Raw genomic sequence first — 26489 nt, forward strand, 5'->3', positions numbered from 1 at the left:
TGTTCAATTCAGTTTTAGATCAATGTTTCCATTTGACTGAAAGAGCCTGGAATGGAACAAACGGCTGTTACTATGGAAACCCGTCATGTTTCTTCGAAGGTCACGATGTGTTTTCACAATTGGGGAAAGGTCACACAAGTTTCACTCCGAGTTCTACACAATCTCTCAACCAAAGCGTGAGGTCATGACGAATACTTGAATCTGATTGGTCAAAGTGTCAAAGAAAAAAGCACAAACTTCTTCCTTTTAAAAACACTTAACGGGCATAAATCAGCTAAAACAGGACAAAGTACAACTGTGGGGGTCGCCATGTTTAGGTCATTTTGACTTCCGCCCAAACTGCAATGCTGCGCTGTGATTGGTCAGCGGTTCAACCCGAAAGCGCGAGCCGGACCAGAGGACTGGACAGGTCAGTTTAGAGCTGTGCTTCTCAAACTGTGGTTTTCATGAGTTCAAATAGTTTATTGTTCTGGTAAATTATGATTAAAAACAATGAAATAGAGCAGTGGGTTCTAGATGAAGCCGAGATGACGTTATAATCACTTCAGAATGTCGTCATAAACAGAGGTTTGTAATGACAAAAACAGATGGGATACCGAGAGGAGAGGGACATCCAGAAGCTCCACGTCTCAGTCTGAGAGACCTGGAGGACGAGGCAGTGTCCAGCACCGAGTCCTGGACACAAAAAACACACAAGAACACACAAAACACACTCACGAGAACACATTCAACACACATTAACCTCAACTAAAAATAGCACATCAAAAACTTGAAAAAAGTTTAGGCATAAAATTTACATATTTCACACAGATTGAGAGCATTGTAAAAAAAGATTCAGACGTTTCATCTGGACTCAGTTTAGAAAAAACAAAACGTTTCGACTCATCCAAGCGAGTGACTCACTGACTGTCACAGCAGCACAGGTGAGGAGTGAGCTGAAGAGGATTAAAGTGAGGAAGGCAGCAGGACCTGATGGCATCAGCCCCAGGCTCCTTAAGTCCTGCAGATGAACTGTGTGGAGTTATGGAGCATGTCTTCAACATGAGCCTGAAGCTGAGGGTGGTAACACAGGTCTGGAAGACCTCCTGTCTGGTACCTGTGCCTAAGACACCGCACCCCAAAGACCTCAACAGCTTCAGGCCAGTGGCTCTCACGTCCCACCTGATGAAGACACTGAAGCTGGTCCTGGACCACCTCCGCTCCACCGTGAGCTCAGCCATGGACCCGCTGCAGTTTGCATATCGGTCTGGCATCGGAGTGGAGGACGCCGTCATCTCCTGCTGCACCGCTCTCTCTCTCTCACCTGGAGAAGCCTGGCAGCTCTGTGAGGATTCTGTTCTTCGATCTTTCCAGAGCCTTCAACACCATCAGCTCCTGAGGGACAAGCTGGAGACGGCTGGTGTGGAGTACGACCTGCAGAGTGGATCCTGGACGACCTCACAGACCGACCCCAGTTTGTGAGAGCACGGGACTGTGTGTCTGATCCTCGGACCCTACAGGGTGGGGGACCTGCAGGGTGGGGACCTGCAGTGTGGGGGACCTGCAGTGTGGCCCAGGGCATCGTCCTCGCGCCCTTTCTCTTCACCCTCTACACTACAGACCTCAGACACGGACAGCTGTGTCCTGCAGAAGTTCTGACCACTCTGCCATCATCGGACTCATCACAGACGATGATGTGGAGGACAGAGGAGCAGGACTTTGTGGAACCACCTCCTCATCAACGCGGAGAAGACCAAGGAGATGGTGGTGGACTTCCACAGAGGCCACGCCCCCCTCACCAGTGAACATCCAGGGACGGGACATTGAGAGAGTGACTCATACAAGTACCTGGTGTTCATCTGAACCACAAACTGGACTGGACTCATAACACAGACTGAACAGGAAGAGCCAGAGTCGGCTCCACCTCCTGAGGAGACTCAGGTCTTTTGGAGTGACAGGGTCGCTCCTGTCACTCCTAAAGACCTTCTCCTCCTCTGTGGTGCATCAGCTCCTGTAGGTGTGGTCATCACAGAGAGAGAGAGGAAGAAGCTGGACAAAGCTCCGTCCTGGGCTGTCCTCTGGACTCTGTGCAGGAGGTGGGGGACAGAAGGGTCCTGGCTAAACTCACATTTATGCTGGACCATGAGTGTCGCCCCCTGCAGGACACTCAGGGGACACTGTCCCCTGCAGGACACTGTCCCCTGCAGGACACTCTGTCCACTCTGGAGAGCAGCTTCAGTGACTGATCCACCCTCGCTGTGTGAAGGAGACGTTTCACAGTCTGTCCTTCTGTTGCTGTCACTCTACAACAAACACTGTCATACCCATGTGCAATACTGTTGTACACATGTGCAATACTGTCGTACTCACAAGCAATCAAGGCCATATTCATGTACATACAACTGATGTCAATAAGAGTGTTTACTTACTATTAGTATTAGTATTATTTAGTCTTACGCTAGCTATTTTTACTTTATTTTATTTTAATTTTATCTTTCTATTTTTCCTCCATTCCCTAAGATATGGGAGGAGTTTTGTTAAGAGTTGTTTGTTTTGTTTATAAGAGTTCTTCTATTAAGAGTGTTTTTTAAACTTCCTATAAGTTATCTGTCCTTTTCCTCTGGATCTACTGCAGTGTAAGGACATTTCCCCATGTGTGGACAATAAAGGAATATCTTATCTTAAGAGTCATTCTCAATCTGCAAATATAGTCCGAGAACTCCGATCCTACTCTGAATAAGCCCCGCCCACTGGGTGGGACCTCCTGATAAAGGGAGCATTTGGTTTCACTTGAGACTGACTTTTTTACCATCAGCCCTGTATCTACATCCTATTGTAAACTGACTTTGGCTCCCTCCTCAGAGTACCAGATTAGCACCAGAATGCCCTGGGCGCCTCCTTCTCCCGGGTTTCAAGACAATGTTGTATACGACTGCAAGGTTGAATCTTAAACCTACATTTTGGTTTAAAGGAGGAAAATTGCCTCTTTAACTCTTTCAAAGCATCTTTTCTCCTGCTCAGAATCTTTGAACTCCCTGTCCGGACAGGGATGACGATGTGCCCCTCTCTGCTGTTGGTTCTTTATTCTTTTTCATCTCATAGCTTATTGTTATTCTTATTCCATAGTAGATTTAACTTACTTATTCCTTGTTGTGCATTCATTGTTGCACCAAATCACCAAGACAAGTTCCTATGTTTGTGAATTCTGTTCATTGACAATGGCCAGAAACCCTTTCTGATTCTGCACTTAGCCACTTGAGGTTGGACGTGCCGCAAGAGACTGAGGCTACTTCTAGTGCCTTTTTAAAGCGCCAACGGCCTGTCCCCTCCACTGTTGCACCGCCCTCACATGCGTACGTCAGGGAGCTGGACGCTTGCTGGACTCATAAAGGCCTCATCGTGCTTGACGTCTGATGGGAGGGCCTTGGCATCCATGCAAGACGCCCCCCAGTTTGGCCTGGGCCATACGCCGTCTGTCGCTTATCGTCTCTCCGGAAGAGGGCCTTAGGGCCAACCCGAGGGGCCCGAATTTGTCATATCACAGACATATTCTTGTGCCAGGCATACGATGCAAGGCATAGGATGGGGAACTCCCTTTCCCACCTGTTGCTCTGTCTTTCCATTGCACAGGAGAAGTTGAATGTGAATGTACCGACGCAGGGAATGCTTGATGCGTCTCGGCACGCGTTTGCTCTTATGTCCAGGGAGCTCGGTCATGTGTTGTCCACTCTGACGCAGGCTCGCCGCCAGGTGTGGTTGGCCCAATCTCCTCACGGAACCTGGACACCTGGACAAGGGGGCAATCCGACCTGTGGACCCGCTGCACAATCCAGGGGGTCATTACTCATGGTATTTCCTGGTGCCAAAGACTATCTACACCCAACTCTGGACCTTCAAGGTCTCAATTTCTTTTTTAAAAACCTGTCATTTCACATCTTGAAAATCACGGAGATGTTGCAGGCAATATCACTGAACGAGTGGTTCTCTTTCATAGACCTAGGAAGTCACCGAGGGTCACACAGATGCGTTGCTGCAGCTCTGGCTCCCCTCCAGGCACACTGTTTAAAAATACTACCTTACCTGGACGTCTGGCTGGTCTGTGCTCCCACTTAAAGCCAGGCTGTTCAAAACACCCAAACTGTCCTCGATCACATCGGGCAGTTGGGTATGCAGGTCAATCTGGCAAAGAGCAAGACTGTTTTTTCTCGAGATCACCCTGAATTCCATTGTGACGACCACTCATCCTTCAACTCCACGAGTCGACTGCATTATGGACATGCTTGTTTTTTGGGAAGTTAAAGCGTTGCCTTTTGTTCTTTACCTCAGTCTCTTGGGAAAGTTGCCGCTGGGGCCGATTTCTCTTCGCCCTTTGCAAATCTGGGTGAACAGCTTGCACTTAAATCTGGCAGGGGCCTGACACCCCAGTGTCTCGAGTCCCTTTCTCAGTGGCGAGACAGTTCCTTGATAGAGCAGGGTGTTCCTTTAGGCTCCCTTCCGTCTTGGAGAGAGAGATGGTGCACACCGATGCGTCTCTCAGGATGGGGTGCGACATGGCAAAGGCGCACGGCGCAAGGAAGTGGTCTCCACCAGTCAGCAGAGAGCACATAAAAGTGCTCGAGCTGATGGCAGTGCGCCTGGCGTTGGTCTAATTCCTTCCAGTTCTGCGTGGCAGTCATGTTATGGTACGCTCCGACAACACCACGGTGGTTCATCACAACCACTTGGGCGGCACCAGGTCAATGAGACTGATAGAATTGGCAGCTCCTTGTGTGGGAAGCTCCCCACTTTCTCAGTTTGAGGGCTTCCTACATTCCCAGTCCACAGAATGTGGACTCCGTCAGTGTCCACTGCCCGGAGACTTGGTGGCTCCGTCTTGGCCGGCCAGGGTTTGCTGCAGCTCCCCAAGACCCCTTCCCCACAGGAGGGATCTCCTCTTCCAGGTGGGAGGGAGGATTCTGCACCCCGATCCAGGAGCACACAATCTCCAGTGCACGGGCTCCATCTACACGCCGGTTGTATGCGAATAGATGGAAGCTTTTTAATGGTTGGTGCCAGAGGCGGGGTCTGGACGCAGGACACTGCCAGAGTTCCATCATTCTAGAGTTCTTGCAGGAACTCCTGAAACTGGGAAGGTCTCCATTGACCCTCAAGTATATGTGGCTGTAATATCTTGCTGGCATGACCGTGTTGATGGTGCCTCAGTGGGAAGTGACAGGAACATTTCACTTTTCCCTAAGGGGCGCGGCAGCTTCACCCTCCTAGACGCCGTGTGGCCCTGTCTTGGGATTTGTCCCTGGTGTTGGAAGCACTGCAAACCCCTCAGTTTGAACCGTTGGTAGATCTTAAATGGATTTCGCTTTAAGACCGCCTTTCTCCTGCTATAGCTTCAGGTCAGCGGGTCGTGTACTACAGGCCTTGTCTGTTTGTCCTGCTGCAGGTGGAATGCTGGGGTCACTCTGGGGTCACTCTGGGGTCACTCTTTGGTCAGATGCCTCTTTCCTTCCTAAGGTGTTTTCTTCAAATAGCACTCAGCCCCTCCAACTTGCATGGGTTGACACACGGGCCCCTGGTAACACTCTGCCCGGTCCGGGCCCTGGAAGTGTACATACGAGTTACAACACCTGTTCAGAGTCAGATTGCCTCTTGGTGTGTTATGATGCCCAAGAAAAGGTCAGGAGCCCTTCATCTGGAGATCCCGCCCGGTGGGCAGGGCCTACTTAGAGTAGTTCCCAGACTCGATTCGCAGATTGAGAATGACTCTTGGATGAGAGTCAAAACATTTTGTTTTTCTAAAAACAGTCCAGGTGATGCAACTGAATTTTTCTACAATGGAACACTCCTGCTCGAATGAGTTAAATGTTCTTTCTATTAAATCGAATCATTTGTTTTACCTGCCCGAGGCCAACGGACGGAAACTGACCCTCTTACAGTTTTTACAAATGTTCATTAAAAGGTGGAATGGACCATTTATTGGCTCATTTCGTGTGGACAGACTATTTGTCCTGCCACGTGTCAATCATAGGATGCAACAACTGCACACCTGCAGAGCCTCGCTCACCTGCAGAGCCTCGCTCACCTGCAGAGCCTCGCTCACCTGCAGAGCCTCGCTCACCTGCAGAGCCTCGCTCACCTGCAGAGCCTCGCTCACCTGCAGAGCCTCGCTCACCTGCAGAGCCTCGCTCACCTGCAGAGCCTCGCTCACCTGCAGAGCCTCGCTCACCTGCAGAGCCTCGCTCACCTGCAGAGCCTCGCTCACCTGCAGCCTCGTGTGGCTCGTCCCATGTTTCCCTGTGTCTAAGCGCATGGATATATCATAATAGTTCCCTCATTGACAGGACAAAATTAAGACGGAGAAAGACTGTTTGAGCTCAGAAGAGACGGAAATCTACGGGAGACGAGAGATGATTCGATCCGTCGCTCTGATAAACGGGAGTGGCATGTGCACTTCCACTTGAGTCCTCAAATCGGCGAAAAATCGTCCATTATTTTTTTTCTTTGATATATATTTTTACTCTCTCAAACTTGAATCCTTTAGTCAAAATGTCTCCATCAATGTGCTAAAAATGACTTGAAACACGAGACATACTTTTGTGTAGCAGAAAGTCAAACGTTTCCTTAAATAATTCTGAACGTTGTAGTAGTGGACGGACCTGCATGAAGCTGAAGGCTCCGTGTGTGAGGCTCAGCAGCTCCTCCAGCCTCTGTCTGCGACGCTCCGGGTCTGAGGGCAAAGACAGGACCTCCATCTGCAGGTCCAGGTCCTCACACTGCGGAGGAGAAGGTCAAGTACAGGTCCTCACACTGCAGAGGAGAAGGTCAAGCACAGGGCCTCACACTGCAGAGGAGAAAGTCAAGTACAGGTCCTCACACTGCGGAGGAGAAGGTCAAGTACAGGACCTCACACTGCGGAGGAGAAGGTCAAGTACAGGTCCTCACACTGCAGAGGAGAAGGTCAAGTACAGGTCCTCACACTGCGGAGGAGAAGGTCAAGTACAGGTCCTCACACTGCAGAGGAGAAGGTCAAGTACAGGTCCTCACACTGCAGAGGAGAAGGTCAAGTACAGGTCCTCACACTGCAGAGGAGAAGGTCAAGTACAGGTCCTCACACTGCGGAGGAGAAGGTCAAGTACAGGACCTCACACTGCAGAGAAGGTCAAGTACAGGTCCTCACACTGCAGAAGAGAAGGTCAAGTACAGGTCCTCACACTGCAGAGGAGAAGGTCAAGTAGAGGACCTCACACTGCAGAGGAGAAGGTCAAGTACAGGTCCTCACACTGCAGAGGAGAAGGTCAAGTAGAGGACCTCACACTGCAGAGGAGAAGGTCAAGTACAGGACCTCACACTGCAGAGGAGAAGGTCAAGTACAGGACCTCACACTGCAGAGGAGAAGGTCAAGTACAGGTCCTCACACTGCAGAGGAGAAGGTCAAGTACAGGACCTCACACTGCAGAGGAGAAGGTCAAGTACAGGACCTCACACTGCAGAGGAGAAGGTCAAGTACAGGACCTCACACTGCAGAGGAGAAGGTCAAGTACAGGACCTCACACTGCAGAGGAGAAGATCAAGTACAGGACCTCACACTGCAGAGGAGAAGATCAAGTACAGGACCTCACACTGCAGAGGAGAAGGTCAAGTACAGGACCTCACACTGCAGAGGAGAAGGTCAAGTACAGGTCCTCACACTGCAGAAGAGAAGGTCAAGTACAGGTCCTCACACTGCAGAAGAGAAGGTCAAGTACAGGTCCTCACACTGCAGAAGAGAAGGTCAAGCACAGGACCTTACACTGCAGAGGAGAAGGTCAAGCACAGGACCTCACACTGCAGAGGAGAAGGTCAAGTACAGGGCCTCACACTGCAGAGGAGAAGGTCAAGCACAGGGCCTCACACTGCAGAGGAGAAGGTCAAGTACAGGACCTCACACTGCAGAGGAGAAGGTCAAGTACAGGACCTCACACTGCAGAGGAGAAGGTCAAGTACAGGACCTCACACTGCAGAGGAGAAGGTCAAGTACAGGACCTCACACTGCAGAGGAGAAGGTCAAGTACAGGACCTCACACTGCAGAGGAGAAGGTCAAGTACAGGACCTCACACTGCAGAGGAGAAGGTCAAGTACAGGTCCTCACACTGCAGAAGAGAAGGTCAAGTACAGGACCTCACACTGCAGAGGAGAAGGTCAAGTACAGGTCTTCACACTGCGGAGGAGAAGGTCAAGTACAGGTCCTCACACTGCAGAAGAGAAGGTCAAGCACAGGACCTTACACTGCAGAGGAGAAGGTCAAGCACAGGACCTTACACTGCAGAGGAGAAGGTCAAGTACAGGGCCTCACACTGCAGAGGAGAAGGTCAAGCACAGGGCCTCACACTGCAGAGGAGAAGGTCAAGCACAGGGCCTCACACTGCAGAGGAGAAGGTCAAGTACAGGACCTCACTGCAGAGGAGAAGGTCAAGTACAGGACCTCACTGCAGAGGAGAAGGTCAAGCACAGGGCCTCACCGCTCTGAAGGTCTCGTCTCGCCGGACCTTCCGTTTGCCCTCGGCTCGGCTCCTCCCACAGGCCTGGTTCTTGGGCACCAGAGCGGCTCCGCCACTCCAGGGTTTGCCCCTCGGGGTCGGCCTCTCCTCGGGGGCCTGGTCAGTGAACGCAGAGTCCCAGTGCTCTGGAGGCTCTCGGCCCTTCAGGGACCCGAAGTCCAGGATCGGGGCCGGGATCGACTGAGGGCCAAGACTCTGCAAACAGACACTTTTACATTCTCCGTCTGGCTTTGCTCCATTAGATTTGAATATTTCGAGTGGTTTCCATGGAGATGTTAAACTTTGTCAGAATGTTCCGCAGTGGCATTAATCTCATTTAAATCCTCAGTCTCACAGAACTAACATTTAATTAAAGCATCTGCCTATAAATGTATCACATCATCTTTTAAAATACAAGTTTATTAATTACATATTACCAACAATGAAGAGTCTGCAGCAGTTTAAGTCTTGAATCAGAATCAGAATAAAGTTTTGTCATGAACAGGATTCACAGTTTGTCCTGGTGCAACACGAATACTGAACTACCAGATGTGTAAAAAATAAGTACATTGAAAATAAGGTTAAAATAGCCTTGATATGTAACTGTAGGATATGCAGATGACCTCTTCATGTTGCCATGGTGACAGGAATGCGGGCTAAGGTGTTATCACTAACAAACCCCCATGAGGAGATTTATGACATCTCTGCAGGAGCAGATGCTTTGAACGTTGGAAATAACTTTTTCCATCAAATTAATTCTGTTTGATTAAAATTAACTCAGTCATTTTCTCTCCAAAGACAAAAGTTAAAACACTAAAAAGACTTTGCAGTTTTAGTAAACAATCATCTCATCCACAAGTGACTTTACTGTACATCATGTTATTGTGTTCTACATGTTCATTTAACCCTTTTATAACTGGTCTTGTGGATAATTTTACCTTTTTAACTATTGTGGCCTAATGTTACTAATGAACAAGGGCTGCATTACTTCCCTTATCAAGCTCTGACTCAGCGTGCGTGCTGATTGGCTGCAGAGCCACGGCGCCAAAGTACAACACTTCCCCCGTAGAGGTGAGTCCGAGAGACAAAAGACAGTTCATCTCTGCTCATCTCTGGCCTAGCGATGCTAAGCTAAGCTAAGCTACGGGACGAAGACGTTCCAGAGCCACAAGCTAACTTTTCTCTTCCATAAATAAGAATTCTTTGCCGGTCTAGAGGGCCTCACTCCAGAGTCTAGAGGGCCTCACTCCAGAGTCTAGAGGGCCTCACTCCCGAGTCTAGAGGGCCTCACTCCCGAGTCTAGAGGGCCTCACTCCCGAGTCTAGAGGGCCTCACTCCCGAGTCTAGAGGGCCTCACTCCCGAGTCTAGAGGGCCTCACTCCCGAGTCTAGAGGGCCTCACTGTGTGATGAACTCTTTTTAAACATCATAAATCTATTTCTAATCCTAAAGATTTAAACATTTTTAAACTCTGAATATCTTTAGTTTTGTTCATCAGAAAATCAAGAGGAAAAGAAGAATCTGAAATAAAAGACTCACGAGGTCTGGGCTGGAACGAGACGAATCTGACGAAGACAAAAACAATATTCAAGCTCAGTCATAAACCGACATGGAAACAGTAATAACAGTAATAACACAATACTGCAGTAATAACAATAATACTGCAGTAATAACACTAAATACTTCCACTGAAAGTCCATCTTATGAACGTAACAATATCCAACAGTCATGTGATTGTGATAAACATGTGATAAATGCGTTGAAAATTTGCCGGAAATAATATTTTTAAATGTTTATTCCGTTGCTTTTGCGCTCACAGATTTTGTCGTCCGTGAACTTCTCGTGGGAAACTCTGCCCTCTGGAGGCAGAGAGCTGAAGTACGAGCTTTTCACCAGAACGTTCAGCTGCTGCTTCAACGCCTGAACTGTAAAATACAGAATATGAACTGTAAAACACAGAATATGAACTGTAAAACACAGAATATGAACTGTAAAACACAGAATATGAACTGTAAAATACAGAATATGAACTGTAAAACACAGAATATGAACTGTAAAACACAGAATATGAACTGTAAAATACAGAATATGAACTGTAAAATACAGAATATGAACTGTAAAACACAGAATATGAACTGTAAAACACAGAATATGAACTGTAAAACACAGAATATGAACTGTAAAATACAGAATATGAACTGTAAAATACAGAATATGAACTGTAAAACACAGAATATGAACTGTAAAACACAGAATATGAACTGTAAAACACAGAATATGAACTGTAAAATACAGAATATGAACTGTAAAATACAGAATATGAACTGTAAAACACAGAATATGAACTGTAAAATACAGAATATGAACTGTAAAACACAGAATATGAACTGTAAAACACAGAATATGAACTGTAAAACACAGACTATGAACTGTAAAACACAGAATATGAACTGTAAAATACAGAATATGAACTGTAAAACACAGAATATGAACTGTAAAACACAGACTATGAACTGTAAAACACAGAATATGAACTGTAAAACACAGAATATGAACTGTAAAACACAGAATATGAACTGTAAAATACAGAATATGAACTGTAAAATACAGAATATGAACTGTAAAACACAGAATATGAACTGTAAAATACAGAATATGAACTGTAAAACACAGAATATGAACTGTAAAACACAGAATATGAACTGTAAAACACAGAATATGAACTGTAAAACACAGAATATGAACTGTAAAACACAGAATATGAACTGTAAAATACAGAATATGAACTGTAAAACACAGAATATGAACTGTAAAACACGTCAAACTATCAAACCACAGAATCAATATTAACTCATTAACGCTGCAACTCAGGTGATTATTGCTGTTATAGTTTCCTGAGACTGTTTAAGAGAATCACCCAACGCGCCTAACGCGCCCCCGGGCGCGTTAGGCGCGGGGCGTGACTCACAGGTGGAGCCAACCACAGGTTCGTCTTTAGCGTCCAGCAGGTTCATGACGTGTCCAGCCGCTCGCTCCATCTGCTCGCTCAGACTGAAACACACAACACTTTTATAAGCTCCTCCCCCTTCTCTAAGGAAGCAGCGGCTTCCGACAGGTAAAAACACGCTTCAAACATGTCCCGTGTCTCACGTGTTGAAGTGTCCTTTATCTCCCCCTGTGGCTCTACAGTGTTGAAGTGTCCTTTATCTCCCCCTGTGGCTCTACAGTGTTGAAGTGTCCTTTATCTCCCCCTGTGGCTCTACAGTGTTGAAGTGTCCTTTATCGCCCCCTGTGGCTCTACAGTGTTGAAGTGTCCTTTATCTCCCCCTGTGGCTCTACAGTGTTGAAGTGTCCTTTATCTCCCCCTGTGGCTCTACAGTGTAAGTGTCCTTTATCTCCCCCTGTGGCTCTACAGTGTTGAAGTGTCCTTTATCTCCCCCTGTGGCTCTACAGTGTTGAAGTGTCCTTTATCTCCCCCTGTGGCTCTACAGTGTTGAAGTGTCCTTTATCTCCCCCTGTGGCTCTACAGTGTTGAAGTGTCCTTTATCTCCCCCTGTGGCTCTACAGTGTTGAAGTGTCCTTTATCTCCCCCTGAGGCTCTACAGTGTTGAAGTGTCCTTTATCTCCCCCTGTGGCTCTACAGTGTTGAAGTGTCCTTTATCTCCCCCTGTGGCTCTACAGTGTTGAAGTGTCCTTTATCTCCCCCTGAGGCTCTACAGTGTTGAAGTGTCCTTTATCTCCCCCTGTGGCTCTACAGTGTTGAAGTGTCCTTTATCTCCCCCTGTGGCTCTACAGTGTTGAAGTGTCCTTTATCTCCCCCTGAGGCTCTACAGTGTTGAAGTGTCCTTTATCTCCCCCTGTGGCTCTACAGTGTTGAAGTGTCCTTTATCTCCCCCTGCTGCAGGAGGAGCTTCACCTGAGGGTGTGGTCCCGGGTCAGGCCCAGCAGGGGGCGCAGCTCCTTCAGGCTCTGCAGGGTCTGGACGGGGACCTTGGGGGCCCCGTCCAGACCCGAGACCAGGTCAGACTGGACCCGGTCTCGGTCCAGACTCTGGAGGACCTGCTGAAGCTGGAGGAGCGAGGAGAGACGAGAACGCTCCAGAGCAGAGAGGAGGAGCTGCTCCTTCTTCACCGCCTTCTTCTGAGAGCGCAGCAACTGGGGAGAAGAGGAGGATGAGGAGGAGGAGGAGGAGGAGGAGGAAGAGGAAGATGAGGAAGAAGAGGAAGAGGAGGAGGAGGAGGAGGAAGAGGAGGAGGACACCAGGAGCAAACACAGATCTGATCCGTACGTTGTGAGTGAGAGAGTCCAGAGAGAGATGAAGCTCCTGAGCAAACGACAGATGATGAAGAACCTCCTCATATTTCTGCACCGACGCCTGAAACACAAAGACACTAGCACCAGCAGGAGTCCTGACTCTGGCACCAGCAGGAGGCCGTGTGGCACCAGCAGGAGGCCGTGTGGCACCAGCAGGAGGCCGTGTGGCACCAGCAGGAGGCCGTGTGGCACCAGCAGGAGGCCGTGTGGCACCAGCAGGAGGCCGTCACATTAAAAAGAGGAGGTTCTCACCATCTGGTCCTTGTTCAGAGCTTCTCCTCGCTCCAGCCTCTGTTTGTACTCGTCCAGTTTGAGCTGTGGACAAACCATCGTTTAAGTCTTTGAGACAAACCATCGCCCGTTCGCCAGGTGAGATAAAGGTCAAAGGTCGCCCGTACCTTCCTCTCCAGGTGAGATAAAGGTCAAAGGTCGCCCGTACCTTCCTCTCCAGGTGAGTTAAAGGTCGCCCGTACCTTCTTACCCAGGTGAGTTAAAGGTCAAAGGTCGCCCGTACCTTCTTACCCAGGTGAGTTAAAGGTCAAAGGTCACCCGTACCTTCTTCTTCTCCAGGTTGCGGACTTTGTGCTTGAGGCAGATGAGGCCGTTCTCGATGTAGGTCTCGTATCCGGGGAACGCCTCCATCTGCTCCAGCCCCCGCTCGGGCGACGCCCCCTTTGGGCTGGTCATGTGACCGTCCTTCAGGTCGCCGCGGTCACAGGGGTCAGGGGGCGGGGTCAGGGAGAGTGACAGCTGCACCATGATGGCTCAAACTCTGGCACTGGAAACGAAAACACACCAGTGTAAAAGAAACCACACCAGTGTAAAAGAACACACACCAGTGTAAAATAAACCACACCAGTGTAAAAGAACACACACCAGTGTAAAAGAACACACACCAGTGTAAAAGAACACACACCAGTGTAAAAGAACACACACCAGTGTAAAAGAACACACACCAGTGTAAAAGAAACCACACCAGTGTAAAAGAACACACACCAGTGTAAAAGAAACCACACCAGTGTAAAAGAACACACACCAGTGTAAAAGAAACCACACCAGTGTAAAAGAACACACACCAGTGTAAAAGAAACCACACCAGTGTAAAAGAACACACACCAGTGTAAAAGAAACCACACCAGTGTAAAAGAACACACACCAGTGTAAAAGAAACCACACCAGTGTAAAAGAACACACACCAGTGTAAAAGAACACACACCAGTGTAAAAGAACACACACCAGTGTAAAATAAACACACACCAGTGTAAAAGAACACACACCAGTGTAAAAGAACACACACCAGTGTAAAAGAACACACACCAGTGTAAAAGAACACACACCAGTGTAAAAGAACACACACCAGTGTAAAATAAACACACACCAGTGTAAAAGAACACACACCAGTGTAAAAGAAACCACACCAGTGTAAAAGAAACCACACCAGTGTAAAAGAAACCACACCAGTGTAAAAGAACACACACCAGTGTAAAAGAAACCACACCAGTGTAAAAGAACACACACCAGTGTAAAAGAACACACACCAGTGTAAAAGAAACCACACCAGTGTAAAAGAACACACACCAGTGTAAAAGAACACACACCAGTGTAAAAGAAACCACACCAGTGTAAAAGAACACACACCAGTGTAAAAGAACACACACCAGTGTAAAAGAACACACACCAGTGTAAAAGAACACACACCAGTGTAAAAGAAACCACACCAGTGTAAAAGAACACACACCAGTGTAAAAGAACACACACCAGTGTAAAAGAACACACACCAGTGTAAAAGAACACACACCAGTGTAAAAGAAACCACACCAGTGTAAAAGAACACACACCAGTGTAAAAGAAACCACACCAGTGTAAAAGAACACACACCAGTGTAAAAGAACACACACCAGTGTAAAAGAACACACACCAGTGTAAAAGAACACACACCAGTGTAAAAGAACACACACCAGTGTAAAAGAACACACACCAGTGTAAAATAAACACACACCAGTGTAAAAGAACACACACCAGTGTAAAAGAAACCACACCAGTGTAAAAGAAACCACACCAGTGTAAAAGAACACACACCAGTGTAAAAGAACACACACCAGTGTAAAAGAAACCACACCAGTGTAAAAGAACACACACCAGTGTAAAAGAAACCACACCAGTGTAAAAGAACACACACCAGTGTAAAAGAACACACACCAGTGTAAAAGAACACACACCAGTGTAAAAGAACACACACCAGTGTAAAAGAACACACACCAGTGTAAAAGAACACACACCAGTGTAAAAGAAACCACACCAGTGTAAAAGAACACACACCAGTGTAAAAGAACACACACCAGTGTAAAAGAACACACACCAGTGTAAAAGAACACACACCAGTGTAAAATAAACACACACCAGTGTAAAAGAACACACACCAGTGTAAAAGAAACCACACCAGTGTAAAAGAACACACACCAGTGTAAAAGAACACACACCAGTGTAAAAGAAACCACACCAGTGTAAAAGAACACACACCAGTGTAAAAGAAACCACACCAGTGTAAAAGAAACCACACCAGTGTAAAAGAACACACACCAGTGTAAAAGAACACACACCAGTGTAAAAGAACACACACCAGTGTAAAAGAACACACACCAGTGTAAAAGAAACCACACCAGTGTAAAAGAACACACACCAGTGTAAAAGAACACACACCAGTGTAAAAGGCACCTTTAGCTTTCAAACATGAGATTTATGATGAAGTTCTCGTAATTTGAGGAACATAAATAAATATAAACATGAAAAAAACCCAAAAACAAACAGAGAAAGAGACAATCAAATAGTAAAAGTTAAAACAAATGAACTCGAACAAAAGTCACACTTTGTCAAATGTGTCAGGTTCAAATTAAGGCGAAATTACATTTTTTAAATTTTATTTTGTCCAGTTTAATCTCAGTCCAGTCTTTGTGAGGCCCAAACACAGAGTCCTGAGGCCCAAACACAGAGTCCTGAGGCCCAAACACAGAGTCCTGAGGCCCAAACACAGAGTCCTGAGGCCCAAACACAGAGTCCTGAGGCCCAAACACAGAGTCCTGAGGCCCAAACACAGAGTCCTGAGGCCCAAACACAGAGTCCTGTGAGGCCCAAACACAGAGTTCTGTGAGGCCCAAACACAGAGTTCTGAGGCCCAAACACAGAGTCCTGTGAGGCCCAAACACAGAGTTCTGAGGCCCAAACACAGAGTCCTGTGAGGCCCAAACACAGAGTTCTGAGGCCCAAACAGAGTTCTGAGGCCCAAACACAGAGTCTTGAGGCCCAAACAGAGTCTTGAGGCCCAAACACAGAGTCCTGAGGCCAAAACACAGTCTTGAGGCCCAAACACAGAGTCTTGAGGCCCAAATCCTGAGGCCCAAACACTGAATCCTGAGGCCCAAACACAGAGTCCTTAGGCCAAAACAGAGTCCTGAGGCCCAAACACAGAGTCCTGTGAGGCCCAAACACAGAGTTCTGTGAGGCCCAAACACAGAGTTCTGAGGCCCAAACACAGAGTCCTGTGAGGCCCAAACACAGAGTTCTGAGGCCCAAACAGAGTTCTGAGGCCCAAACACAGAGTCTTGAGGCCCAAACAGAGTCTTGAGGCCCAAACACAGAGTCCTGAGGCCAAAACACAGTCTTGAGGCCCAAACACAGAGTCTTGAGGCCCAAATCCTGAGGCCCAAACACTGAATCCTGAGGCCCAAACACAGAGTCCTTAGGCCAAAACAGAGTCCTGAGGCCCAAACACAGAGTCTTGAGGCCCAAACACAGAGTCTTGAGGCCCAAACACAGAGTCCTGAGGCCCAAACAGAGTCTTGAGGCCCAAACAGAGTCCTGAGGCCCAAATACAGAGTCCTGAGGCCTAAACACAGAGTCCTGAGGCCCAAACACAGAGTCCTGAGGCCCAAACACAGAGTCTTGAGGCCCAAACACAGAGTCCTGAGGCCCAAACACAGAGTCCTGAGGCCCAAACACAGAGTCCTGTGCGGCCCAAACAGAGTCCTGTGAGGCCCAAACAGAGTCTTGAGGCCCAAACACAGAGTCCTGAGGCCAAAACACAGTCTTGAGGCCCAAACACAGAGTCCTGAGGCCCAAATCCTGAGGCCCAAACACTGAATCCTGAGGCCCAAACACAGAGTCCTTAGGCCAAAACAGAGTCCTGAGGCCCAAACACAGAGTCTTGAGGCCCAAACACAGAGTCTTGAGGCCCAAACAGAGTCCTGAGGCCCAAACACAGAGTCCTGAGGCCCAAACAGAGTCATAAGGCCCAAATACAGAGTCCTGAGGCCCAAACACAGAGTCCTGAGGCCCAAACACAGAGTCCTGAGGCCCAAATACAGAGTCCTGAGGCCCAAACACAGAGTCCTGAGGCCCAAACACAGAGTCCTGAGGCCCAAACACAGAGTCCTGAGGCCCAAATACAGAGTCCTGAGGCCCAAACACAGAGTCCTGAGGCCCAAACACAGAGTCCTGAGGCCCAAACACAGAGTCTTGAGGCCCAAATACAGAGTCCTGAGGCCCAAACACAGAGTCCTGAGGCCCAAACACAGAGTCCTGTGCGGCCCAAACAGAGTCCTGTGAGGCCCAAACACAGAGTCTTGAGGCCCAAACACAGAGTCCTGAGGCCAAAACACAGTCTTGAGGCCCAAACACAGAGTCCTGAGGCCCAAATCCTGAGGCCCAAACACTGAATCCTGAGGCCCAAACACAGAGTCCTTAGGCCAAAACAGAGTCCTGAGGCCCAAACACAGAGTCTTGAGGCCCAAACACAGAGTCTTGAGGCCCAAACAGAGTCCTGAGGCCCAAACACAGAGTCCTGAGGCCCAAACAGAGTCATAAGGCCCAAATACAGAGTCCTGAGGCCCAAACACAGAGTCCTGAGGCCCAAACACAGAGTCCTGAGGCCCAAACACAGAGTCCCTCCCACATGATCCCGCGAGGACATTGGACATTCGCTTTATGGAAAAAATGACATTTAGACATGAAAAGAATAAATGACACTTTGGACAAAATCTTTTCCCTTTTATGATTTGTTGGATGTTCTACTTATCTACATCTGATCTGTCTCTGGACATGTCTTTTTACTTTAAAAAAAACGTTTATTGTTAAAAAAAAAAAAGTCTGGTTTTGGTCAAATACAATAAAACATCAGGCTGAGCAAAATAACATGTCTGTTTGCCGTAACCCGACCGACCCCGTGTGAAACTTGCCGACTGAATTTTTTTAATCAGCATTTTGTTGATAAGACGTCATATTCTTTTATTTTTCAATTATTTCGCCGACTCACCGACCAGATTTCCCTAAACCACCGTGTCGAACATATTTATCACTCTTGTTATCCTATCTTTCATCCTTTAGCAAAGATACCATTATGGGATTGACACACGCCAAGTAGCGCCATCACAACAAACATGGCGGCGCCCGTGTCCCCCGCATGTTCCCCCCGCTCGCCTTCGCCACCAAAATAAAGGATAGTGGCGTACAAAAGGTCGATTGAAATGTCTTAAAATCGTGAGATTTAGTCTCCTGATCGGGTTGAGAGACGTTTTCCGTCATTGACTGTTGTAGCCTGACCCCTGGTGGTCACTCAAGAGTCAAAAAATTGCAACATTTTGATCTTTTTTTTTGCCTTCAAAGTAAAAAAAATAAGAATTTGCCGACCGACCGAGCCACTTGAAAAATGTTGACTCGGGTTACAGCAAACAGACTGTTTATTTGGGGCAGCCTCATCTGCAACTTTATGTCTGACCCCTCTGTCCGGGGTCTGACCCCTCTGTCCGGGGTCTGACCCGGTCTGACCCCTCTGTCTGTCCGGGGTCTGACCCCTCTGTCTGTCCGGGGTCTGACCCGTCTCACATGTGGCAAATTAAACTGTCACAAAGTGTTTCAGATAAATATATTTACATTTGCTCTGCGTGAGTCACGCGGGACACGTCACGAGCCTCGTGACCGACTCACTCGTCACTGTCACTGTTTAAAGTGACGCGCACTTCAATCAAGTACAATGTCGCGCAGCCGCACACGCAACACGCGCCGCACACGCGTTTTTCCCGCAGAGCTCGAGCCAGACCCGGGCCCACCTGCAGCGCTCCGGTCCCGGTACAGCAGCTCCGGTCCACACGGTCCACACGGTCCACGCGGGACAAGCTCAGAGGCCGCGCGCGCGAGACCGGCACGTTTTTACGTCCTTCTCACGCGCGGGCCACTTCCGGCGTGACCCCCCCCCGCGCTGAAACTGTGACGTTAAATATGAAATGCTCATGATTCTGTTTGTGCACTTTATGAAACATGAAACACCCAAAATATCATGTGTCAAGTTTATAATTATAGATAATAATCATTCAAATACATTTAAAACCCAAAGACATCACATGATTGGATTTGACTAAACACCAAAAATAATTATGTTTTCGTTTGTATTGAAATAAAGCTGTAAAAACACCTGAAGGACCTGAAGGACCTGAAGGACCTGAAGGACCTGAAGGACCTGTAGAACCCGTAGGACCCGTAGGACCTGAAGGACCTGAAGGACCTGTAGGACCCGTAGGACCCGTAGGACCTGTAGGACCCGTAGGACCCGAAGGACCCGTAGGACCCGAAGGACCCGTTGGACCCGAAGGACCCGTAGGACCCGTAGGACCCGTAGGACCCGTAGGACCCGTAGGACCCGAAGGACCCGTAGGACCCGTAGGACCCGAAGGACCTGTAGGACCTGAAAGACCTGTAGGACCTGTAGGACCTGAAGGACCTGAAGGACCTGTATGACCTATAGGACCTTTAGGACCTGTAGGACCTGAAGGACCTGTAGGACCTGTAGGACCTGAAGGACCTGAAGGACCTGTAGGACCTGTAGGACCTGTAGGACCTGAAGGACCTGAAGGACCTGTAGGACCTGCTGGACCTGCAGGACCTGCAGGACCTGTAGGACCTGTAAGAGCTGAAGGACCTGAAGGACCTGAAGGACCTGAAGGACCTGTAGAACCTGAAGGACCTGTAGGACCAGTAGGACCTAAAGGACCTGAAAGCCCTGAAGGCCCTGAAGGACCTGAAGGACCTGAAGGACCTGTAGGACTCCTCATCTTGCTCCAAAGTAATTTACGGTGTGCCTCAGGGTTCTGTACTCGGTCCAATTCTGTTTCCTCTTTATATGCTGCCGTTAGGTCACATGATCAGGTCACATGATCAGGTCACATGGCATTAACACTCAACTGTATTTATCAATGAACCTGAGGTCATTGTGCTGGAGGTCATTGTGCTGGAGGTCATTGTGCTGGTCCTAAACATGTACGAGACACTTTATCTGAGCAGATAGTCTCACTGGAGGCTCCTTGCCTGACAAGCCATTCCCAACACGTTTTGGCAAACTACTTATCAAAACGCATTCGAACAGAATGTGGGCGGGGCTGGCGGGTCAGACAAGAAGCCTCCAGTTCTACTGTAAGAAACCTCAGAGTCTTATTGGACCAGGAGCTCTCATTTAAAGCTCATATAAATCAAGTCTGTAAAAGAGACTATTTCCATCTGTGTAATAAAGATAAATCAGAAGAATCCGGACTAAAAGTGAAGCTGAAACGTCTCCTGCATTTGTAACGTCTAGATTCTCCTGTAACTCCTGCTCACAGCGTGTCCTAAAAGAGCCATAAAAAGCTTTAACTGGTTCAAAATGCAGCAGCAAGATTACAACAGGAACTAAAAGAAGAGAGCACATCACGCCGGTGCTGGAGTCTCTTCACTGGCTCCTGTCCAGTTTAGAATCACATTTAAACTCCTCCTCCTGACCCCTCCATGGCCCCTCCCACCTCAAAGATGCTATAGAACCATCTCATCCAATCAGAGCTCTTCACTCTCTAAATGCTGGTCTTCTGGTGGTGCCAAGAGTCTCTAAAAGCACAGTAGGAGGTAGAGCCTTCTGGTGGTGCCAAGAGTCTCTAAAAGCACAGTAGGAGGTAGAGCCTTCTGGTGGTCCCAAGAGTCTCTAAAAGTACTGTAGGAGGTAGAGCCTTCTGGCGGTCCCAAGAGTCTCTAAAAGCACAGTAGGAGGTAGAGCCTTCTGGTGGTCCCAAGAGTCTCTAAAAGTACTGTAGGAGGTAGAGCCTTCTGGTGGTCCCAAGAGTCTCTAAAAGCACAGTAGGAGGTAGAGCCTTCTGGTGGTCCCAAGAGTCTCTAAAAGCACAGTAGGAGGTAGAGCCTGCGAACCAGCTGCGACCGGCAGGAAAAAGTTTGGCTGTCAATGTTCTGATCGTGTTTTTTACTGTTGTAATCGTCTGTTTCTGTCTGTGATTACGAGACCCTAAGTGATTCTAACTGCGCACGGTGCTTATGACTGAAGCGACATGGATTTCTTTCACGTCGTATCGCTATTTTCGCTACTTCTCCCGTTTTGCCTGGATATCATCTCTGCCTCCCCGGCTAGGAGGCAATACGACAGAAGTGAGATGTTACAACTGAACTTTGTGAGACCGGCTGGCGTGCCAGACATCACGCTACAGATCCCGGGTCTCATTCGAAGATGTCCTGTAACATCGATGGAGAAACAGGGAAAGAAGAGAAGGAAGAGGGGAAAACGAGGAGACGTCCGGCTACGACTGAGGAAGATGCGGCTTAACTGGCCTCCGCTGCCCTCAATGATCCTGGGGAACGTCCAATCTCTAAGAAATAAATGGATGAACTCCAGGGGAATGCCCGTTTCCTTAAGGATTACAAAGACTGCTGCTTGATGGCGTTTACGGAGACATGGTTAACCGAACACGACCAGGACTCAGACCTGATGATCAGTAGCTTTGGAGCACCACACCGCCTGGATCGGAACAGTGAGGTGACTAAAAAAAACAGGGAGGAGTTGTATGTCTTTATATTAACCAAAGATACTGTCCTGCTGTAACAGTGAGAGAACGCATCTGTAGCCCTGATGTGGAACTTTTATCAGTGTCATTGCGCCCGTTTTACCCCGTGAGTTTCCCCAGCTCTTCATCACAGTTGTGTATATCCACCCCAGAGCACACGCCACCTCTGCTTGTAAAACTGTGTATGAAGTATGTCGGTGTAATCCCTCATTCGTCCAGTCGTGTTCCATAGTAGAAAAGGCTTCAGTTGTAGTCATCTGGACTCAGTTAGAAAAAAATAGACGTTTCTGTTGTAACAAACAACTCTTTCCTCTTCAGGAAGGCTCCTCCCAATGGGCTGGACTTACCACAGAATAGTATAAATATCGGAGTTCTCGACCTAAATTCTTTTATTGACAATGACTCTTGGATGAAGTCGAAACGTCTATTTTTTCTAACTGAGTCCAGATGAAACAACTGAAGCTTTTTCTACTGTGTATGAAGTAGAACAAAAACTGCAGTCTATCTCCCCTGATGCCCCGGCTTTTGTACTGGGTGACTTTAATCATGTCGAACCTCGGATTCAGGAGGAGCAGAGTGGTTTTCGTCCCGGTCGTGGAACACTGGACCAGCTCTATACCCTCCATCGGGTGCTCGAGGGTTCATGGGAGTTTGCCCAACCAGTCCACATGTGCTTTGTGGATCAGGAGAAGGCTTTCGACCGTGTCCCTCGGGGTGTCCTTTGGGGGGTGCTCCGGGAGTGCGGGGTCCGGGGCCCTTTGCTCAGGGCTGTCCGGTCCCTGTATGACCGGAGCAGGAGCAGTGTTCGCATTGCCGGCAGTAAGTCAGACCTGTTCCCAGTGCATGTTGGACTCCGTCAGGGCTGCCCTTTGTCACCGGTTCTGTTCATAATTTTTATGGACAGAATTTCTAGGCGCAGTCAGGGGTCGGAGGGTGTCCGGTTTGGGGACCACAGGATTCCATCTCTGCTGTTTGCAGACGATGTTGTCCTGATGGCTCCATCAAACCCGGACCTGCAACATGCACTGGGACGGTTTGCCGCCGAGTGTGAAGCGGCTGGGATGAGAATCAGCACCTCCAAATCCGAGGCCATGATTCTCGACCGGAAAAAGGTGGCTTGCCCTCTTCAGGTGGGTGGGAAGTCCTTGCCCCAAGTGGAGGAGTTCAAGTATCTCGGGGTCTTGTTCACGAGTGAGGGAAGGATGGAGCGTGAGATCGACAGTTGGATCGGTGCAGCGGCTGCATTGATGCAGTCGCTGCATCGGACTGTTGTGGTGAAGAGGGAGCTGAGCCGAAAAGCAAAGCTCTCGATTTACCGGTCGGTCTACGTTCTGACCTCACTTATGGTCATGAGCTTTGGGTAGTGACCGAAAGAACAAGATCGCGGATACAAGCGGTCGAAATGAGTTTCCTCCGCCGTGTGGCTGGGCGCTCCCTTAGAGATAAGGTGAAGAGCTCGGCCACACGGGGGGAGCTCGGAGTAGAGGCGCTGCTCCTCCAGCTGAGGTGGCTCGGGCATCTGTTCCGGAGCCTCCTGGGCGCCTCCCTCGGGAGGTGTTTCAGGCATGTCCCACCGGGAAGAGGCCCCGGGGAAGACCCAGGACACGCTGGAGAGACTATGTCTCTCGGCTGGCCTGGGAACGCCTCGGGATCCCCCCGGAGGAGTTAGAGGAAGTGTCTGGGGAGAAGGAAGTCTGGGAGTCCCTGCTCAGACTGCTGCCCCCGCGACCCGGCCCCGGATAAGCGGCAGAAAATGGATGGATGGATGGACTTTAATCATGTCTCCCTCAAGAAGACGGTCCCCAACTTTCATCAATATGTAACCTGTCCCACCAGATGGGATAAGACTATTGACCTTTGCTATGGGTCAGTAAAGGATGCATACAGGTCACTTCCATTACCTCCCTTGGGCCACGGAGACCACAACTGTGTGTATCTCATGCCCACAACTGTGTGTATCTCATGCCCACAACTGTGTGTATCTCATGCCCACAACTGTGTGTATCTCATGCCCACAACTGTGTGTATCTCATGCCCACAACTGTGCGTATCTCATGCCCACAACTGTGCGTATCTCATGCCCACAACTGTGCGTATCTCATGCCCACAACTGTGTGTATCTCATGCCCACAACTGTGTGTATCTCATGCCCACAACTGTGTGTATCTCATGCCCACAACTGTGCGTATCTCATGCCCACAACTGTGCGTATCTCATGCCCACAACTGTGCGTATCTCATGCCCACAACTGTGTGTATCTCATGCCCACAACTGTGCGTATCTCATGCCCACAACTGTGCGTATCTCATGCCCACAACTGTGCGTATCTCATGCCCACAACTGTGCGTATCTCATGCCCACAACTGTGCTCATCTCATGCCCACAACTGTGTGTATCTCATGCCCACAACTGTGCGTATCTCACGCCCACAACTGTGCGTATCTCATGCCCACAACTGTGTGTATCTCACGCCCACAACTGTGTGTATCTCATGCCCACAACTGTGCGTATCTCATGCCCACAACTGTGCGTATCTCATGCCCACAACTGTGTGTATCTCATGCCCACAACTGTGCGTATCTCATGCCCACAACTGTGCGTATCTCATGCCCACAACTGTGTGTATCTCATGCCCACAACTGTGTGTATCTCATGCCCACAACTGTGCGTATCTCATGCCCACAACTGTGCGTATCTCATGCCCACAACTGTGCGTATCTCATGCCCACAACTGTGCGTATCTCATGCCCACAACTGTGCGTATCTCATGCCCACAACTGTGTGTATCTCATGCCCACAACTGTGCGTATCTCATGCCCACAACTGTGCGTATCTCATGCCCACAACTGTGCGTATCTCATGCCCACAACTGTGCGTATCTCATGCCCACAACTGTGCGTATCTCATGCCCACAACTGTGCGTATCTCATGCCCACAACTGTGTGTATCTCATGCCCACAACTGTGTGTATCTCATGCCCACAACTGTGCGTATCTCATGCCCACAACTGTGTGTATCTCATGCCCACAACTGTGTGTATCTCATGCCCACAACTGTGTGTATCTCATGCCCACAACTGTGTGTATCTCATGCCCACAACTGTGTGTATCTCATGCCCACAACTGTGTGTATCTCATGCCCACATGCAGGACTGTTCTGAAGAGGGAAAAGGTCGCTACAAAGGACATTAAAAGCTGGACAGAAGAGTCTGTGCAGTGTCTACAGGCCGGTTTCCACTGTACACCTGGGATATGTTCATAGAGGCATGTGGGGGAGATTTGGATCATTAGCCCATGTGACCTGTTCTTATGCCGCATTCTGTAGAGACATGATTATACCGTGTAAAAGAGTAAAAATCTACTCTAATAACAAGCCATGGGTCACAAAATCTGTCAAATCTAGCATCCAAGCTAAGAAACGTGCCTAAACATGGGACTGCCTCTGACTTGTACAGAGCCACTAGAGATATGAAAACTGAAATTCTAAGGGTTCTAAACAGGATTATAAAACAACTCTGGAAAATAAAATGGCTGCAAATAACTTGGGCTCAGCCTGGTCCAGTATGAAGACCATCGCACGAGTAACTCAAAGAAAACAAGCTCTGTCACTTTAGAGGGTTTTGATACAGACTTTAACCTTGCAAATAATCTTAATCATTTCTTTTCAAGATTTGACACCTATGATTTCAGTAAAGATGTAAAGAATCTTAGTCATAAATTAGCTGACCGGAATCACTTCGTAATAGAAGAGGAAAATGTTAAAAAGGTATTATCTGCAACAAATTCAAATAAAAGCTATGGACCTGACAATATCCGTGGTAAACTGCTTAGGCTCTGTTCTAAATACATTTTCAATACCTCCTGACAAAAGAAGCATGTCCCAAAATACTGGAGGATGCAGTAGTTGTCCCAGTTCCCAAAACCAGCCGCCCCCAAGTACTGAATGATTTGACATCTATTGTCATGGAAACTTTTGAAAAACTAGTGAGGAATGAAATCCTAAAAAAGACAGAGTCTGATATTGACCTACAGGCCACACAGAGGTGATGAGGATGCCACGGTCACTTTGATGAACATGCTTTTGAAACATCTGGAAGGAAAGGGAACACATGCTCAGCTTTTATTGATAGATTTCTCTTCAGCTTTTAACACAATCCAACCCCACATTTGAACAGAAAGACTCCGAGAGCAATTTGATTTGAGTCACAATCTTGTTGGATGGTTTTAGATGTTTTAACAAATAGGACACAAAGAGACACCAGATCTGTTCCTCCACTGGCTCTCCTCAGGGCTGTGTTCTGTCCCCTCTCCTGTTCATTCTCTACACCAACATGTGCCGCAGCAGCAGGAAAACAGATTGATACTAAAGTATGCAGATGACTCTGTCATTGTTCGCCTGCTACAAGGACCAAACCAGTCATGGTCCAGTTGTCCAGGATTTTGTAGATCGGTGTGACACGTCCTTTTTACAGATGAACATCTTCAAAACCAAAGACATGAATATAGATTTTAGGAAACTCCCGAGGACCAGGGAACTCACCTGCATAAAAGGTCAGACAGTGGAGTGTGTAAATCATTATAAATATCTTTGGACTATCATCAATAAGAAACTAAACTTTGAGGCAAACAAAAAGGGGAACCAGCGTTTGCCTGAGGAAACTGTCCTTCCACATGGACAGAACAATGCTCACCATGTTCTACCGCTGCTTCATTCAATCAGTCGTCTCCTTCAGCCTGGTGTCCTGGTTCAGCAACCGACCCCTAAAAAATAAGAACTCCCTTAACCAAATTGTGAGGTGCAAGTAGGCTGATTGGAGAGCCAG

General features: G+C 48.2%; 1 protein-coding gene across 1 annotated transcript in view; it reads right to left on the bottom strand.

Moving 5' to 3' along the window:
* Window positions 1–18975, bottom strand: part of caprin2 (caprin family member 2) — a 43985-nt gene extending 25010 nt beyond the window's left edge. Inside the window, exons 1-11 of the mRNA XM_072453552.1 lie at window positions 18905–18975; window positions 13359–13581; window positions 13056–13118; window positions 12778–12864; window positions 12406–12644; window positions 11458–11540; window positions 10307–10414; window positions 10029–10054; window positions 8473–8706; window positions 6630–6746; window positions 597–675 (exon numbers count right to left, since the gene is read on the bottom strand). Coding sequence (XP_072309653.1) covers window positions 597–675; window positions 6630–6746; window positions 8473–8706; window positions 10029–10054; window positions 10307–10414; window positions 11458–11540; window positions 12406–12644; window positions 12778–12864; window positions 13056–13118; window positions 13359–13562 — 1240 coding nt within the window. The 5' untranslated portion in view covers window positions 13563–13581; window positions 18905–18975. The remainder of the gene's footprint in view (window positions 1–596; window positions 676–6629; window positions 6747–8472; window positions 8707–10028; window positions 10055–10306; window positions 10415–11457; window positions 11541–12405; window positions 12645–12777; window positions 12865–13055; window positions 13119–13358; window positions 13582–18904) is intronic.
* Between the last annotated feature and the right edge of the window lie 7514 nt (window positions 18976–26489).

Source organism: Eucyclogobius newberryi, unplaced genomic scaffold, assembly GCF_026437365.1.
Source record: "Eucyclogobius newberryi isolate DKJ021-1_F unplaced genomic scaffold, fEucNew1.0.hap1 SCAF_2, whole genome shotgun sequence".
Classification (NCBI taxonomy): Eukaryota; Metazoa; Chordata; class Actinopteri; order Gobiiformes; family Gobiidae; genus Eucyclogobius; species Eucyclogobius newberryi.